Genomic DNA, 14,293 nt, shown 5'->3' with positions numbered 1-14,293 from the left:
GACCAGGAATAGTCCATCTCTGGAGTGTGGGGAAGCACCATTTTCTAGTGAAACTTAGGATCAGGTGAGTAGAAGCTTTCTCCCTACCCCTAGAAAAAATGAGCAGTTGACCAGTACAGTGCAGGCACAGCTCCACTGCACTTTTTTTTTGCCACTGAGATGGGCTTTAATGAAAAGTGACCTTTCGTTCATTTGCCCGTCCTCCTATCAATAGAGCGGTTTTCACTGGTGAAAGCTATAGTACTGCTTCTACAAATGAAGGAGAAAGGACAGGCATAGTTGACCTTGACAAGTGCCTATGTCAGATTCAACGGCTGTATTAATCTCACTCAGTTTTTTCGCAGGCTGTTTGTATGGGTCTGTCAATATTTTCACTAAAGCAGCAACCAAATGCTGTAATTAAATGCTAGTGAATTATAGCCAATGTACAAAGCTTGCATTGTATTGTATTCGGTATGTCTGTACTACTAAATATATTTTCAGCACTTTGTGTTGATGTGTTTTGACTGTCATTAGTCTTTTGTAGATATATCATCATCTTAACTGGTGTGCTCACTGGAAAATTGAAATACTTTTTCAGTGCCTGAAAGGTGTCACACTTCAAAGCAACTGCTCCAGGCAGGAAATTTGTTGCATGCCTCTTCAAAGCCCCTAATAACACGAGTCGTTTAATGACAATGAACTCAACCCTGACTTTACAAAGTTTTGGCCTTTGTTGTATTTTATTGCTGTACATCTTAAAGTCTTCATAGGCTTTTGCTTTGGGTATACTAAAAACACTGCTTCTTTTATTGTGCATATTTTTACTGGAGTGCAAAGTGCAGGTAAGGAGACTTTAGGCAATTCTCCCAGGGAATTTTTTTGTACATAACTCTTAACAAAAGGTTTATTAAAAGCCTTGTGATGTTTTAATTACCCGTGTATAAATAACATTTTTTACAATCCTGTTTCCTCTTGCAGTGGATTGTTTGCATAGATTTTTCAAAATTCATTGCTTGAAATCCCTTGTACTTCAGACAAATCATTTCTGAGGCATTTCATATGCTTAAAGAAGCCCCAGCCCCTCAGAGACCATCCAGAGTCTGCTATAGCACCATCCATGGGTCAGTATGGATGCTTCAAAAAAGGCTACATAATGCTATAAAGTCCAATGAGTGAGAGAGTCACCAACAGACCTGCCAATTGGAATTTACCCAGATTTTTTTCTTACTTTTTGAAACTAAAAAGGGTAAATAGTGCAACATAAAAAAAATTACCACCATTAGGCAGTTATGTTCCAGCAACAGACTCTCTTCCAATACTGTATTTAGAGTTTGTGCTGCCCTAGGCAACACAAAAATCACCCCCCCCCCACGGAGAGACCCTGACACCGACCAACACCCCCCCACTGAGAGAGCCTTCCACTACCATCACCCCCCCATACAGTGGCAATCTCCCCCCATCATGGCGAGAGAGAAGACACTCATCTTCACAGCTCCAGACATCCCTGGGTACAAGATTCAGGCTCTGCATACACCATCAAGCAGCCCGCAGCCTCTCTCAAATCTCACCTGGTCCCCATGCTGCGTGTGTCCCTTCTTCCATCCCCTCTTTTGGGGGGCGGCACTGCCTCCCTGAAAAATGCTGCTGTCCCCCTGAAAAATGCCACCCTAGGCAAATGCCTTGTTTGCCTTGTGGTAAATACACCCCTGCTCCCATCATGAGAAACCAGGCTTCATAAGTCATGAGCTTTGGAAGCTGAGTTACCAAGAATGGCTTTACCAAGGATCCAGGTGCTATTCAAGGCTATGCCTTTGTAGTGACTAACTGTTTGGGCCAGCCTTTCTCAATCACTTTATCCCAGAGGAATCCTTTTTAGATTACCTCAGCTAAAATTTTTTAATAGGGATCAGAGGGAAGAATGTCTCTCTACATTGGAGATCAGTGGGAAAAATGTTTCCCTTACAGTGGTGATTAGCGTGCAACTCTGTAGCTAAAAAGAGCATCAGTGTCATTCTGCTGGTTCTGCCAAATGGAATTGGACTGGGAATTATGTAGGCACAATCAAGAGACAGATCAATCAACCACAGCTCAAGGAACCCCTAGCAACCTCTGAAGGAACCCTAGGGTTCTAGGAGGCCCTGGTTGAGAATGGCTGGTTTAAGATGCTACTTATAGACTGCTAGTACTGTCAGCAAACCAAGTACATGCTAAAGACTAGCTGGACACATACACTATTCTTTCATTTTACAATCCATGTTTCCTATTCTTCCATGGCAAGATATTCTCTTGTGCTATCACCAACCACACTGGTTTAATAAATGTGAAAGTCAACAGTGACCTCACAGAAATTTTTGACTGTACTATGCCCCTAAGTGTCTCAAAGTGTCTTGTTCAGTCACAAGAGACCATGGGGTTGATTGACTAAAGGTAAATAAACCATTCACTTTGTAAGGGAATTTTGCAATTTTCAATAAAATTTCATCTTAGCTTCGTGAATGCGGTGAAAATGTACTTTTCATTCGACCCAGTTGTTATGACTAAGTTGGATTTAGAAGTTGCTAAGGTATTTCAAAAATAATATGTTAGATTATCAGGCTGAACAGAAAAACATCTATATGTGTTTGGCCAGCTTTAGCCTGGGTAGTACGGTCATTATCTGGGCGGTAAGAGGAGGATGGCAGCTGCATACTGTACTTTACTAAACTTGGGATCTGGGTTCATTCACTGGGAGGGAAAGTAATACTTGGCAAACTAAGGCACTGATACCTAAAATACTTTAAACGTGCCAAAAATGTGTTTTCTGTTCACTTTTTGATCATATAAATGATAAAAGAATGTATAAAAATAACAAAGTTTACCAATAGCAAAAAGTTCAATCCCAGCATCCCTCAGACTTTTGGCAGGTGGGATAACATCATCTTGAGACTTTCCATCTGTAATCAAGATACCGATCTTTGGAAGATCCGGTCTGGCTCCTGCTTCTGGCTTAAAACTGTTTTCCAGAATGAATGTCAAGGCAAGACCTACAATAAATATAGGGTCGAGTCATGTCAATAGAACTGCTATGGTACTAATAAAAAAGTACAATATAGCCAGAGATAACATATCTGCCGGTCTTTTAATACAAAATTTAGGATATCAATAATATTTGTAGTATTGTAAAGCAGTTCATCGAATGGCCAAGACACTTTCTGTAGATTTACTGTATTTCTATGGCCACTTTTAAAGGGATCGATTGTCAAAAGTGTCAACAAGCATCCTTTACCGTAATTGTACTTATTGGCCATTGCTAGAAAAGTGTATGAGAAGGTGACTCCCATAAATAACTATGATAGATTGGATTCTGGAATATTATCCTTTTCTTTTTATCTCTGGCAAATATTAAGCCGGTGTATAGAAAGAGAAATGGTAAACAACATACCTGTAAGTGTGTTTCCACCTTTGTAAGGCAGATTTCGGACAGCATCAAGCACGGCATCTTTGGTATCATATGTATTTAGATTCCATTCTATTCTGGGGTCACCACTGTACTGAGCCAACCCTTGGGAAAAAACAGAGACATAGTAAATCATGGTGCAGCTGCTAAAGTGATGTTGGTGCTCTTAGATAACAATTGTCCTTTTATAAATTCTAAGAAGACAATATCCACAGTTCGTAAACAATCAAATATCACAACCTAAAATATGTGCATGTTTGTCATGGTAATCTAAGGAATTTATTTTGTTCTGTGTGCTTTGGATGGAGTAGGAAAACGTTAGATATATTATTATTATTATTATACAGGATTTATATAGCACCAACAGTTTGCTCAGCACTGTACATTATAATGGGAGACAGTACACAAGACAATACAGTAACAATACAATTCAAAACACGAGGGGTTGGAGGGTCCTGCTGCTTGAAGCATACAATCTAGGAGGAAGGGGAAAGTGGTACGGGAGGAAATAGCTGTGGGGGATGGAGTGGTAGGAAGAGTGGAGGAGATCGGCATTTAGCTGAGGGCGGGGTAGGCTTCCCTGAAGAGATGGGTTTTCAGAGTGCGCCTAAAGGTGAGGAGAGTAGGTGATAGTCTGATGGATTGGGGTAGGGAGTTGCAGAGGATGGGGGAAGCCCTGCAGAAGTCCTGGAGACAGGCATGGGAGGAGGAGACCAGGGAGCTAGAGAGTAGGAGGTCTTGTGAGGAGCGGAGAGTACGTTTTGGGTGGTATTTGGATACCAGGTCAGTGATGTAGTTTGGGGCAGTATTATGAACAGCTTTGTATAATGTTAGCATTTTGAATGTTATCCGTTGGGCAATCGGAATCCAGTGGAGGGATTGGCAGAGGGGGGTGGCGGATACAGAGCGGTAAGTAAAGTGGATGAGCCTGGCCACAGTATTCAGGATAGAGTGAAGCGGGGATAGCCTGCAGTGAGGTAAGCCGATGAGGAGGGAGTTACAGTAGTCAAGTCGTGATATAACAAGGGAGTGTATGAGTTGCTTAGTGGTTTCCGGGGTTAGGAACGGAAGTATTTTGGAGATGTTGCGGAGGTGAAGTCTACATGAGTTTGTCAGCGATTGGACCTGGGGCTGGAAGAACAGATTGGAGTCTAGGATGACACCTAGTACTCTGGCTTGCGGGGTGGGACTGATGGTGGCATTGTTGGTCTTGATGGAGAAGTCGGGGGGAGGGTATATACCCTCTGTCAGTTTTATTATATATATAATAAATATATATTATAATATATATTATATTAATATAATATATATTAGATATATACCTTCTGTCAGTTTTATTTTTGCTATATGTGTCCCGGTAGGGAGATTTCTTTTCACTTTCTGTTACATAGCCAAACAAAAAGTAAGAGAAAATCCCTCAAAAGTGAGGGAATCCTTGGTTGACACTAGGGTCCCCATTGGAAGATTTCTCTTTTACTGTTCTGGTGAAAACTCAAATGGGATTTTATTTTACTTTCACTTTTGGTGATAATGGTCACCTGACAAATCGAGAGAGTGAATCTCCCTAATGGAGTCACAGAGAGCAATTAAACCTGACAGGCATTCTATTCCCTCACCACTCTACCCAAAGCTAAAAAAAAGTTTTACCTTTAGTTATACTTTAAATTTTTATTGCTGTCTGTGTCTAGGTAGAGTAACCCTGTTTATGTGTCCTGGTGACCATTTTCAATGAGGTAGAAAGGGATAGATGTTCCAAAATGTTACAGTTGTCACCAGAAGAAGCAAGAAGTGGATGGAAGGGAAAATCTTGCAAAAGGAAAATCAGTTTCAGTGACAACTAAGAGAGGAATTCCATTCACCATGTAGAAATCTTCCTTTACTTCTTTCTCTATCTCTGGGACAAAAATTGAAGTGAACTCTCCTCAGCAGGACAACAAATAATAAATGAATAGGGTATTCAATAGGGATGCACCAATACCGTTACTGGTATCGATGACGATATCGAGTACTTGTACTTGTGCAAAGCTCCCGGTACCTGAAACTGATACCTTTGCAATGCGATTTGAGCCCATACAAAATTATGAGGCCTTGATAGACTCTGACATGCACAGGGAAGACTCCCAGAGGCAGAGGCATGATGGGACTTGTAGTACTTCAACAGCTGGAGGGCCATAATTTTGAGACCCCTGATCTAGGATCTGCAGCGATGTTCCCAGCGATCAGAGGCCCCCTTCTGTTCTAGCAAGGCGCTACCTGATCAGGCATAGAATGCACAACCACATCACACCACATCATTATTCCATACAATAAATTATAATAGTTACATGAAAAAGGGACACAACTTTACCTATTCTTGTTTTATCTGTAGCGACATTAAAAGCTCCAACTAGATTCTCTATGAAGCTTCTCACAAGTCTAAAATTAACTCTTCCAATACTCCAGGATCCATCGACCAGGATTACAATATCTGCATTGGCTGGGCTCTTACATGCAAACTTTGAGTCTAAAAATTGAAAGGGAGAGAATTTTATCAGGAATAGTTTGTTCATCATTAAGAAAACATTTGGAAATTTGACGTTAGAAGACAATGACGTAATCAGTACAAGGCAGTTCTTAATAGTAGCTGGTGTGCAGATGAAATAAACATTTGTTTAGTTAAAAGTTTAAAAATAATAAGCTTAAAGTTGTTATTTTCATAAATGACAATATTTTGCAATAAAGTAATGTTTTGTGTCATGCTGTGTGAAATCATTTAGATTTATATTCAATTAACTTTTTCTATTAATTAGCAAAAATTTAGAAAATTAGTGTATGAACATTTGCAAATGGTAAATGGTTCTGACAATTAGTAAAAAGTACATAATTTAGATACAAATATCTGAAGGCAGAAATAACTTTAAAACATTCTGAAGTTTTCACTTCAAACCTACGTTTTGCATTCCATTTATTAAACTGACATGCAATCGTGTTTTTAAATATATATGTATAGTAGTTTAATAGATATTTTCCAATGAAATCCTGTAAAAAAATAGAAGCAACAAGGTGCATTACAGCATGAGGAAACTAAAAAAAAAAGTATGTTTAGAGCTTAAAAAAAAAAAAATTAAAATGCATTATTTATATAAATAATCGATAATATAGTTATAGTTAGGCAGTTCTCCTCCCGCATTGGGTGTGGTCATTGTCTTTGTGGGTAATAAATATTTATATTATTCATATTTATGTGGTTTAGATTGCTTCTTTTAGTTGATTTTAACCAGCATTTCAGGTCAGCCTAAAATGGAATAAACAAAATATATTAACACCAGTGTAACAAGCTGTGAAACAAAGGTCAAAATTATACAGATAATGTGTATCAAGATTTATCCCACTGCATTTTTGAAAATGGATAATGGAAGTGAGAGTCCTAAAGAGAAAGCTGTCTACCAGAGAAGAAAACAATGGACTTATATGGATACTAGTCCTTAAAATTTACGTAAACCCTAACTTCTTTTATTTGCTCATTTTTCTATTAAATATACTGTACCTTTGAAAGCATTTGCTATATCTTTTCAATAAGTGTCAAAATGTACTTATTGAACCAGCCAGAAATCGGATTTATAACTTTATTTGACCAACAACACAGCACTGAAATCTCAAACATTATCAGTTTTGTGTACAGAAATTTTTTTTTCACTGTTTTTTCCAGAAAAAATGGAAACTTTCAGAAAAATTTTAAAATAAATTCAATGTAGAGTAGTTTTACAAATTGAAAGTCTGGGAATGTGAAACGCTGTGTATATACAACTATTATGCTTGAAATAAAAGTACAGCTTATATAGTAAATCAACTGAACTTGCTTTGTAAAATTTGTGATGATCCTGAGGCAGCAGAAAGAGTGTTTCTGGAATGAGAACTCTGAAGGGAAAAACTACTTGTACTTTCATTATGGTTCTCAACATTTCATTCCATAAAGTATTTTTTAATGTCCTTAGGGTACCTCTGGAATACAAGGATGTGTTTTGTCATCCTTGTAGCATTTGGAAAAGAATATTGTCTCCCACAATATTGCAAATTGCAGCTTTGCTCTCAGCAGAAATTGCACTGTGGAAATGTTGGTCTCACCATTTTGCTGAAAGGAGGAAAAGAAAAACCAATCTACTGAGCAGATTATAGGTAAACATTATGCTGTGATGATGGAGAACATTAATAGGAATCAATCAAAGATAAAATTTTTCAGACAAATTCACCCTCTTACCTGTCAATTAAGGCCTGAGAGGAATACAGAAACTATTATCTACTGTATCCCAACAATCATCCAGCTGTAGGAGGTACAAGATGGAGCCCACAAGCAAACTGCAGCCTTTCCCCTGCAGTGGCCCTAGCGACATAAATGCATATTTCTCTTGTTTGAGAACTGCATATATACACTATATGGTCTGTTTTGCCATCTGGTAGTCATCCTTTAAACACAGTGGCATTCCTGAGTGCTGTAATAATAATTTCAGGAAACATATTGATGGGAGCAACAGAAATTTAACAGACTTCCAGAAATGTCCTCTTTTCTGTATTTGGTAAGGAAATATAGCTGATATCTTCTAAATCTGTACCTAATTCTACAATACTAAACCGGTGCAGTTCAAAACACCCTACAAAACCTGTAGAAAAATAGCACAGGAGAAGAGAACTCTATTCAAATGTTCCTACATGCAGAAATAATATATCCCACAGAATGGTCAGATATGCAGTCATGCAGACCAAACTCTGCTAAGATAGTTCTTTCCACATAAGCATTGTTGATGTTATTTCTATGCATTGCAGTTCATCACAACATGTCAAAACGTGATGCGCATCCTAGATTTATCAACACACAGAAATACAGTGCATGGAATGAACTGAAACCATAGAACATAAGGCAAATTGCCTTGTTCTCGCTTTGGGACTGCTATGGGCAATGCTACCCAACCCAGCCCAATGGCACTGGTGCAAACAAGCCCTTGTTACTGGGACAAGTTTACCCATTACAAGATTTCCCCTCACCTTCTCTTCTTGTGACAGCTCAAAAAATAAAATTTTCCATCACTTTCCGAGAGAGTGTGTAGACTTTTCTACTGAAGACAATGGTCACCAGGATCATCAGAGAGGGTTCATCTTCCCATATTGGACACAAAAAGCAGTAAAAAGTAATGAGGCTCTAACCATTCTGTAGTCTAGTGTTTCTCAACCTTTTAGCGGTCAAGGCACCCTTTAAATTTATGGACAATTTCAATTCTATGGACAATTTGTAAAACTATGGGCAGTCCCGAGGCACCCTTTAAAATTATGGACAGTCTTGAAGCACCCCTTTTTAAAATGTAAAATCTATTCTAATAGTTTTATATAACGCAGCAACATCCAGATACGTAGGACACCTAACGTTGGAGGCGATGTATTCTTCCAAAGTTAATACACTTTTGCATTCTGGTACTAACTCGTATTCCAGTGTTTCTCATCTCCCTCGGTTATTCTCCATCACTGAGCTAATTTGACCGCAGCACTGGCGGAGAGGGGCAGGGGAGCATCAAATATGGATGCTGTGCAGGCAACCGGCATCCTCCTTATCAACTGATGATGTAATTGGTTGTCAGGACGCCGGTGGCTAGAAGGTCATAACAGTGCACATTGAAAACACGTGGCTTTGTGTAACTAAAAGACATGCTTGTTCCACCCACTGGTTTGTATACAGGTTTTAAGCAATTTTTAGATATTTTGCTAAGGCATCCCTGAAAAAATCTCAAGGCACCTTGGTTGAAAAAGGCTTGCCCTAGTCTATCCAAACCAGAAAATGTATTTTGCTTTACGTACATTATAAAAATTAGCATCCATGCACTGAGCAGGACAGTAAGTTATAGAGAGCAGGATTTTTTAACCAGGGTGCCAGGGAATCCTATGGTTCCAAGGAAAAAATCCTATGGTTCCTCCAGAGGTTGCTAGAGGTTCCTTGAGCAATTATCAATTTATGCTTCTCAGATATGTTCCTACTGGCACCACTGTTCTTTCTAGCTATCTGTAAGTAGGACATTCTTCTGAACTACCACAAATGTAAGGCACATTCTTCCCACTGACCATCACACTAATGTATCATGAGTTGTAGTTTGTAGCAGGGGATCCCTGAGACCAAAAAGTTATTTCAAGGGTCCCTTTGTGTTTAAAAGGCTAAGGTTGATATAGAGCAAGATATGAAGTATGTGTGTTCCATGTCTGCTCCTTTGTGCAAGGAGTTCCACATACTGTTCCAGGATGAGCACTGTCAGAGCCCTACAATATGGCCTCCAGCAGGACCAAACAATCAGAAATAGACTTCATGAGGGTGGCCTGAGTACTCAATGTCCTCTAGTGGGCCCTGTGCTCACTGCCGGCACCATAGAGCTTGATTGGCATTTGCCATTGAACTCCAGAATTGGCAGGTCTGCCACTAGCGCCCTGTACTTTTCACAGATGAGAAAAGGTTCACCTTGAGCACATGTGACAGACATGAAAGGGTCTGGAGAAGCCATGGTGAACATTATGCTGCCTGTAACATCATTCAGCATGACTGTTTTGGTGGAGGGTCAGTGATGGTCTGGGGAGGCATATCCATAGAGGTACACAAAGACCTCTACAGGCTAGACAATGGCACCCTGACTGTCATTAGGTATCAGGATGAAATCCTGGGAAACATTGTAAGACCCTATGCTGGTGCAGTGGGTCTTGGGTTCCTCCTGGTGCACAACAATGTCCGGCCTCATGTGGCGAGGGTATGCAGGCAGTTCCTGAAGGATGAAGGAATTGATACCACTGAATGGCCCCCTAGCTTGCCTGACCTAAATCCAATAGAACACCTCTGGGATATCATGTTTCAGTCCATCCGACATCACCAGGTTGCACCCCAGACTGTCCAGAGGCTCAGTGATGTCCTGGTCCAGATCTGGGAGGAAATACCCCAGGACACCATCCATTGTCTCATTAGGAGCATGCCCCGAAATTGTCAGTACTATTTTGTATTGCTGCAATGAAATGTCAGCAAAATGGACTAGCCTGCTGCATCATTTTTTTACTTTGATTTTCGGGGGGCCTTTGAATTCAGTCCCCTGTAAGTTGATCATTTTCATTTCCATCAAATGATGAGGCATCCTTACGTTCCTAACACATTATCCAGTCCATATCAGTATAGATATCCAGAAGGAGATTTTTTTCCCATTGATATCTTATGTGTTTTCAAAGTGTTCCTTTAATTTTTTGAGCAGATATGTATATATATATATATATATATATATATATATATGTACAGTATATATATATATATATATATATATATATATATATACACACACACAGTGCTTAGCATAAATGCGTACACCCCGTTTGAAAAGTAAGATTTTAATCAATATCCCAATGAACACAAGAACAATTTCCAAAGTTTTATAGTACATTTGTTTAGCTCATTACATGAAAGCAAGGTTGATAATATAGCTTAGATTACAGAATCTTCTGTTTTACTCAAATTAGTTGATGCAAAAATGAATACACCCCACAACAAGAACTACTCCATCTAGTATTTTGTATGACCTCTATGATTTGTAAGGACAGCACTAAGTCTTCTAGGCACGGAATGAACAAGTTGGCGATACATTGCAACATTAATATTTTTCCATTCTTCAAGAATTAACTGTTTTAGAGTGTGGATACTGGTTGGAGAGTGATGTTTAACTTGCCTCTTCGAAATTCTCCATAGGTGTTCGATTGGGTTCAGATCAGGAGACATATTTGGCCACACAATCACTTTCACCCTGTTCTTCTTCAGAAATGCAACAGAAGTGCATGACGATCAAGGGCACAGAGTGATGGTAGCATCTTCTCTTTCAGTATAGAGCAGTGAATTTATGATACCATCCATGAAATGCAGCTCCCCGACACCAGCGTCACTCATGCAGTCCCAAAGTAGGACACTACCACCACCATGTTTCACTGTAGGCACCATGCATCTTTCATTGTACTCCTCACCTTTGCGACGCCATCATTGCAACATTTATCTTAGTCTCATCACTCCAGAGTTCAAAGTCCCAGTAGTCTTCTTCTTTTTCAGCATAGGCCCTGGCAAATTCTAGGCAGACTTTTTTGTGCATGGGTTTTAGGAGAGGCTTCCTTCGTGGACAACACCCATTCATGCCATTCCTCTGTAGTGTACACAGTATTGTGTCACGGGAAACAATCACCTCAGTTTGGCTTTCTACTTCTTTAGCTAACTGCAGTGAACTTGCATGGTGATTTTCTTCAATGCTTCTCATCAGAAGACGCTCTTGTTGAGGTGGTAACTTCTGTGGATGGGCTGGACATCTCGGTGAGATAGTTGCAGTTCTATCTTTGTTAAATTTTTGTATCACTTTTGCTACAGTGTTCTGACTGATAAGTAAAGCTTTGCTGATCTTCTTGTAGCCTTCACCTTTCTTGTGCAAAGAAATTATTTTCTTTCTCAGTCCTTGTGACATTTCTCTTCCATGTGGTGCCATTGCTGACAGCATGAAATGGGAAGGGGTTTTCTTTGTTAAATAACACCCTTTTATAATCAACTGTCTGCTGGATAAGTGTTTAATGAATATTTACAAAACTGGTGAAACACCCAGCTACATGGGTTTACCGTTCATATAGATCACATGAATACACACAATAAAAATCCTTTGCCTCATCAGAACAATAATGTCATAGGTTTACTGTCTATGAGTTACATGGTGAAAAACTGCTTCCTCAGGACATCAGGCTCCCATATGACAAAGTATATACACAGATTACTTTCTTGTTTCTAGAAAATTAAAAATAATCTAAGGTTTATGAGAATCCTAACATAAATTTTTTTTTTATATTGGTTAGCTTGTTTTCTTTCTGTAGTGGGAGAACCTGATATGACCTTGGCTTTCCTAAAAGTAGACGCTGTAGCTGCTTCTTTTTTAAACTGAAATACTAATGATATACCATTTTGAAGTTGATGTCCGGGTTAGGGGAGAAATGGCCTAAAGCATCAGTTTTGTAGTTTGTATAATCTAGACCAATAAATATTCCTTGGGCAGTCCACGTGAAACTAACTGTTTCTGATTGTAGTACTGGGACTAAAGCCAAGGCAAGTTAATGACAGATTTCCTGCTAGTGTACTGTAATCAGCAAGATCTCAGCCCAGTGCATACTGGGACAACGCTTCCCGCTCAGTAATGAGATTGTATCTGTCATTTCCACTCTGCAGGCTGACTGAGAAACCTAATAGTATATATGGTGTATCGGATATTATTTGACTTTGTTTACTGTCTGTGAATATGCATCATCAGTCAATATGACTATTTTAATACATTGGATCATTCTCCCCCTGGAATAATGTCCACACTGGACTGCATTTCTAACAGTGGTCAATATACTTTCTGTTCTCAGTTATGTCACTGGTCTCTAGTGAATGGATAGGCTTCATTCCCAGTTGTCAGTGGTCTCTAGTAAATAGATAGGTTGCATTGCCAGTTTTGTCAGTGTTCTGCGGTGAATGGATAGGCTGCATCCTTGGTGATATCACTTGTCTCTAGTTAATAAAAAGGCTGACATTTCAATTATGTAACTGGTCTCTGGTGAATGGATAGGATGTATTTTCAGTTATGTCATTGGTCTCTAATTGAATGTATAAACTGCATTACCAGTTATGTCACTGGTCTCCAGTGAATGAATAGACTGCATTCTCAGTAAGTTCACTGGTCTTTGGTGAATGAATACACTGCATTCTCAGTAAGTTCACTGGTCTTTGGTGAATGAATAGACTGCATTCTCAGTAAGTTCACTGGTCTCTGGTGAATGTAGAGGCTGCATTCCCAGTTATGTAATTGATCTAGTGAATGGATAGGCTGCATTCTCAGTAATGTCACTGGTCTCTGGTGAATGTAGAGGCTGCATTCCCAGTTATGTAATTGATCTAGTGAATGGATAGGCTGCATTCTCAGTAATGTCACTGGTCTCTGGTGAATGGCTAGGCTACATTTCTTGTTATATCATTGATCTAGTGAATGGATATGCTGCATTCTCAGTGATGTCACTGGGCTCTCGTGAATGGATAGGATGTATTCTCAGTTATGTCATTGGTCTCTTTTGAATGCATAAGTTGCATTCCCAGTTTTGTCACTGGTCTCCAGTGAATGAATAGATTGCATTCTCAGTAAGTTCACTGCTCTCTCTAGTTATGTAATTGATCTAGTGAATGGATAGGCTGCATTCTCAGTGATGTCACCGGTCTCTGGTGAATGGCTAGGCTACATTCCTAGTTATGTCATTGATCAAGTGAATTGATAGGCATCATTCTCAGTGATGTCACTGGTCTGTGGTGAATGGCTAGGCTACATTCCCAGGTATGTCATTGGTCTCTGGTGAATAGATAGGCTGTATTCTTGGTTATGTAATTGGTCTCTAGTGAACAGATAGGCTGCATTCTTAAAGCTGAAGTTTAGTATAGATTTTTGGGATACAAGACCATGTACATTAGTTATGTGTAATGATGTGTGTATAACATCAACTCAGGTTTCTGCTACAGATTTTCACTTCTATGCCTCCTTACAGCCGCTGGAGACCATCCTCAGAGCTGTCTTCCAGCACTATTCCAGATATTATTGCTGTCATATATCACAAACTGTGAGTCACTGAGCTTCCTCTGGACCAGCCTTTCTTAATCCTAGGGTTCCTCCAGATGTTTCTAAGGGTTCCTTAAAAGGAGAGAAATTTCTTCCTCTCAGATATGTATCCACTTACACCAATGATCTTTTTAGCTATCTGTAAGGAGGGCATTCTTTTCTTTGACTACCAAGAGAAGGGGCATCTTTACAACTAACCACCACACTAATGTACAATGGGCTGTAG

General features: G+C 39.4%; 1 protein-coding gene across 3 annotated transcripts in view; it reads right to left on the bottom strand.

The window, feature by feature from the left end:
* LOC149462058 (collagen alpha-1(XIV) chain-like) overlaps window positions 1-14,293 on the bottom strand; it is a 266,392-nt gene that overhangs the window by 146,269 nt on the left and 105,830 nt on the right. For all 3 annotated transcript variants that reach the window (XM_089677540.1, XM_089677541.1, XM_089677542.1), the window contains 3 exons: window positions 5,766-5,921; window positions 3,404-3,523; window positions 2,841-3,005 (listed from right to left, as the gene is read on the bottom strand). In XM_089677540.1, the coding sequence (XP_089533666.1) occupies window positions 2,841-3,005; window positions 3,404-3,523; window positions 5,766-5,921 (441 nt within the window). The remainder of the gene's footprint in view (window positions 1-2,840; window positions 3,006-3,403; window positions 3,524-5,765; window positions 5,922-14,293) is intronic.

Source organism: Staurois parvus, unplaced genomic scaffold (genome assembly GCF_062004578.1).
Source record: "Staurois parvus isolate SC_StPar_1 unplaced genomic scaffold, SC_StPar_1.0 ptg000187l, whole genome shotgun sequence".
In the NCBI taxonomy this organism is placed as follows: Eukaryota; Metazoa; Chordata; class Amphibia; order Anura; family Ranidae; genus Staurois; species Staurois parvus.
This window is presented reverse-complemented; position numbering and strand designations above follow the sequence as displayed.